General features: G+C 47.8%; 1 protein-coding gene across 1 annotated transcript; it reads right to left on the bottom strand.

The window, feature by feature from the left end:
• Window positions 1-611: 611 nt before the first annotated feature.
• LOC114882037 lies at window positions 612-3,587 on the bottom strand. The gene has a single exon (XM_029198919.2). The coding sequence runs from the start codon at window positions 3,585-3,587 to the stop codon at window positions 612-614; it is 2,976 nt and encodes a 991-aa protein (XP_029054752.2).
• Window positions 3,588-3,789: the final 202 nt, after the last annotated feature.

The raw sequence follows: 3,789 nt of genomic DNA, 5'->3' as shown, positions 1-3,789 counted from the left end.
CCGATGTTTGCCATGGCACCTCGTAGTGCTGTCCAAGGCGTTGCTGATTTTTTTGCCTTTTCCAATCAACGTCCCTTTCTAAAAATTGTGGACTCGCGTGTACGCCCTTTGGCCACCCCTCTTGGAGAGAGGGTGTGGGTTGTCTTGTGGAAGGAGGCGGTTCTCGAAGGTTTGACGGAGTGACATGGTTTCCTTTAAGTCGACCTTTGTTTAGCAGATGCCGTTATGCACGTGTTACTGACCGACTCTTCAGGTCTCCAGGTTTATGACATGTCTTCGAGCTGTTGGGACGGCGAGGCGCAAAATTCGGAGCTATTGTATTAGGATTAAAGAGGTTCGAGAAAATAAAGTTTACTGTCGCGCGAAAGTGAAATTGTCGGTTGTAAAATTTAATAAAAATGTGGAAAAGTTAATCTCTACCAGAATTTGTTTTGCACGTTCATGTCATAAATCAACCTTCGAGAACCATCGTGCATTGTATTCCGCGTCGGACGAAACATGCTCCCCCCCGTTGATCGCTAGGATCGATCAACATTGATCGCGACGATGGGTTGTTTGATGTTGCGTATGGGTCTCACCGTTCCAAATTCTGAGTGAGGTTCGTCTTATTGTTAGGGAGATTCTGCGTCGGGTAGTGGTGCTAATCGTTTGACGTTCCGCTTGTAGACGCCGTTTGCTGTTCGTACGGTAACTGCTCGGATGATGCGGTCTGCCCCCGGGTTCACTTGTTGTATGCGACCCAAGTGCCAACAAAGGGGGGGAAGGTTGTCTTCTTTGAGAACGACCACTGTCCCTTCTTTGATATTGTGGGACCCTGTGGTCCATTTCTGCCGAACGTTGAGTTGATGGATGTATTCCTTATGCCATCTAGACCAGAAGTCTTGTTTAACCTTCTGGATGTGTTGCCAATGTGAAAGTCTATTGGTCGGTGTTGTCCTGAAATCAGTCTCGGCAGGGCAAGTCAAAGAATTACCAATCAAGAGATGACCAGGAGTGAGAGCGGATGGGTCATTGGGGTCGGTTGAAAGAGGTGTGAGCGGGCGAGAATTTAAAATGGCTTCGGTTTCAATTACAAATGTGTTGAATTGTTCGAATGTGAAGAGTTCGTCGCCGACTACCCGTCTGACGTGATGTTTGAAGGATTTGACTGCGGCCTCCCACAATCCGCCGAAATGTGGTGATAATGCTGGCATGAAATGCCATGAGATTTCCTTATCTGTGAGGAATCTACGCAACCTCTCGTCGTCTGATAAGGTCTTGTAGAGTTCCGATAATTCGTTGTCCGCGCCGATAAAGTTTGTTCCATTGTCGGAGTAAACGTTCCGACAGAGTCCTCGTCGTGCAATGAAACGTTTAAAGGCCGCGATGAAAGCTTCCGTTGTTAAATCGCTCGCTACTTCAAGATGTACGGCCTTAGTGGCGAAGCAGGTAAAAATCGCGACGTAGGTTTTGACTCGAGCTCGGTTTCGGTAGCGTCTTTCTTTGATATAGAACGGACCGCAGTAGTCGACTCCGCAGTTGTAGAACGGTCGGTTCTCGGTGACGCGTGCCGCAGGTAGATTACCCATGAGGTATTCGACGGCGGGTGGGTTGACCCGGAAACACTTTACGCATTGACGAATGATCTTCCGTGTGGTGTTTTTTCCGTCGATGGGCCAGTATTTCTGTCGGACGTTATATAACGTTGCCGTTACGCCTGAGTGATGATTTTTCACGTGAGACTCACGAATGATGAGGTCGGTTAAATGATTTCCCCTTGGTAATAAGATGGGATGTTTTTGTGCAAAAGGTAAATTGGAGTGTTGTAATCGCCCTCCCACACGTAACATTCCCCTTTTGTCCAGAAAAGGGTGGAGAGACCGAAGTTTACTCTTTGGGTGGAATTTTCCGGTTTTGAGGTCTTTGATATCTTGCTGAAATGTATTGTATTGTACGAGCGTGATGATTTTTAAGTTGGCGTCTCGAATTTCTTCGACAGTTAAAGGTCCGGCGATGCGTCGGTTGGGGCGAAAACGAAGACAGTAGGCCACAATGCGAGTGAGTTTCTTGATACAGGAGTACCGAGTGAGTATTTCGTCGCTTCGAATGGTTGAGGTTACGAGACACGTGAGTTTCTTTAGTTCGGGAAGTTCGTTCGATGTGCTGTATCTTGACTCTGGCCATTTGGTCTGATCGGTTGAAAACCACTTGGGTCCGTGAAACCAGAGGGAGTTGTGGAGGAATTGTGCGGGTGTTACTCCTCGAGAGACTAGATCCGCAGGGTTGTCTTCTGATTTGACGTGGCGCCAAAACGCGATGTCTGTTGTTTTCTGTATCTCAGCTACGCGATTGGCCACGAATGTTTTTAACGTGCAAGGTTGTTTGTTGATCCAGTTTAGTACGATAGTGGAATCGGTCCATAGAAACACTTCGTGGATGTTGTGGGTGATGGCCTTGCGGACGGTTGCATATAACGATGTTAGTAGTACGGCGCCGCACAGTTCTAAGCGAGCGAGGGTGATGCTTTTTAGAGGTGCGACGCGGGATTTCGCACAAAGGAGGCGCGTTTCGATGAGGCCAGATCTATTTATCGAACGCAAGTATAAACAGGCTCCGTACGCTCGTTCGCTTGCATCACAAAATCCGTGAATCTCCATTCGTTGAGATTCTCTCAATGCTGCGTGACGACTGAATTCAACGTTGTTGAGTGTTTGTAGTTCGGTGGCATATGTAGTCCATTCGGTATGGATGTTGGCGGGAAGCGATTCATCCCAGTTGACCTTTAATTGCCAAAGACGTTGCATCAAGAGCTTGGCGGTGATCGTAACGGGTCCAAGTGTGCCTAATGGATCGAAGATTTTGGCAATGGTCGATAAGATGGTTCGCTTGCTGACCTTGTTTGTGGCCGGAAGCTCGACGGTGTATCGAATGGTATCATTTCGCGCGTCCCAGGACAAACCTAATGTTTTCATTATCGCAGTATCTCCAAAGATTTTTGGATGAATTTGATCCGCATCAATTCCTGCGAGAAGGTTTGGTTCGTTGGATGCCCACTGTCGGATGTTAAGTCCTCCCTTTCTGAGCAGTTTGCCTATTTGGTTTTGAATGTGCCGAACTTCTTCTAAGGTGTCGGCACCGGTGAGGAGATCGTCGACGTATAAATCTCGCTTAACAATTGCTGTTGCGTTTGGGAATTTGTCTTGTTCATCATCTGCGAGCTGATGAAGGCACCTTATCGCTAAATATGGGGCCGACGAGAGTCCGAACGTGATTACATTTAATTCGAACGTTTTCAGATTGCCGCGGTCGTCTCTCCACAAGATGCGTTGGTACGCGCGGTCCTCCGCTCGTACGAGGAATTGGCGGTACATTTTTTCGATGTCTCCGGTGATAACGAATGCATGCATTCTGAAGCGTAGGAGTAAGGAGAATAGGTCGTCTTGAATGGTAGGGCCTACCATTAACGCGTCGTTCAATGACAATCCGTTGCTTGTTTTGGCTGATCCGTCGAAAACTACGCGGAGTTTCGTGGTCGTGCTGGAGGGTTTTATGACCGCGTGGTGTGGTAGGTAGAAGCCGGGTGTGTCGGCATTTTCTACCTGCGTCATATGCCCGAGCGCGAGATATTCATTCATGACCGCAGTGTATTGTTCCTTTAATTCTAGATTGCGATTTAGTTTTCGTTCGAGTGAAAGGAAACGATTCAGAGCGCTCGACCGAGATTCCCCGAGCTGATTCCGCTTTTCGTTGAACGGTAACGCGACAATGTATCGCCCAGAATTGTCGCGCCGAAAATTTTCCTTAAAATGA

Source organism: Osmia bicornis, unplaced genomic scaffold (assembly GCF_907164935.1).
Source record: "Osmia bicornis bicornis unplaced genomic scaffold, iOsmBic2.1, whole genome shotgun sequence".
NCBI lineage: Eukaryota > Metazoa > Arthropoda > Insecta > Hymenoptera > Megachilidae > Osmia > Osmia bicornis.
The sequence above is the reverse complement of the archived record's forward strand: the minus strand, read 5'-3'. Positions and strand labels throughout refer to the sequence as shown.

Excerpts from the sequence above, each read along its gene's own strand:
- LOC114882037 (XM_029198919.2), bottom strand. The coding sequence starts at position 3,587 with ATGACGCAGGTAGAAAATGCCGACACACCCGGCTTCTACCTACCACAC.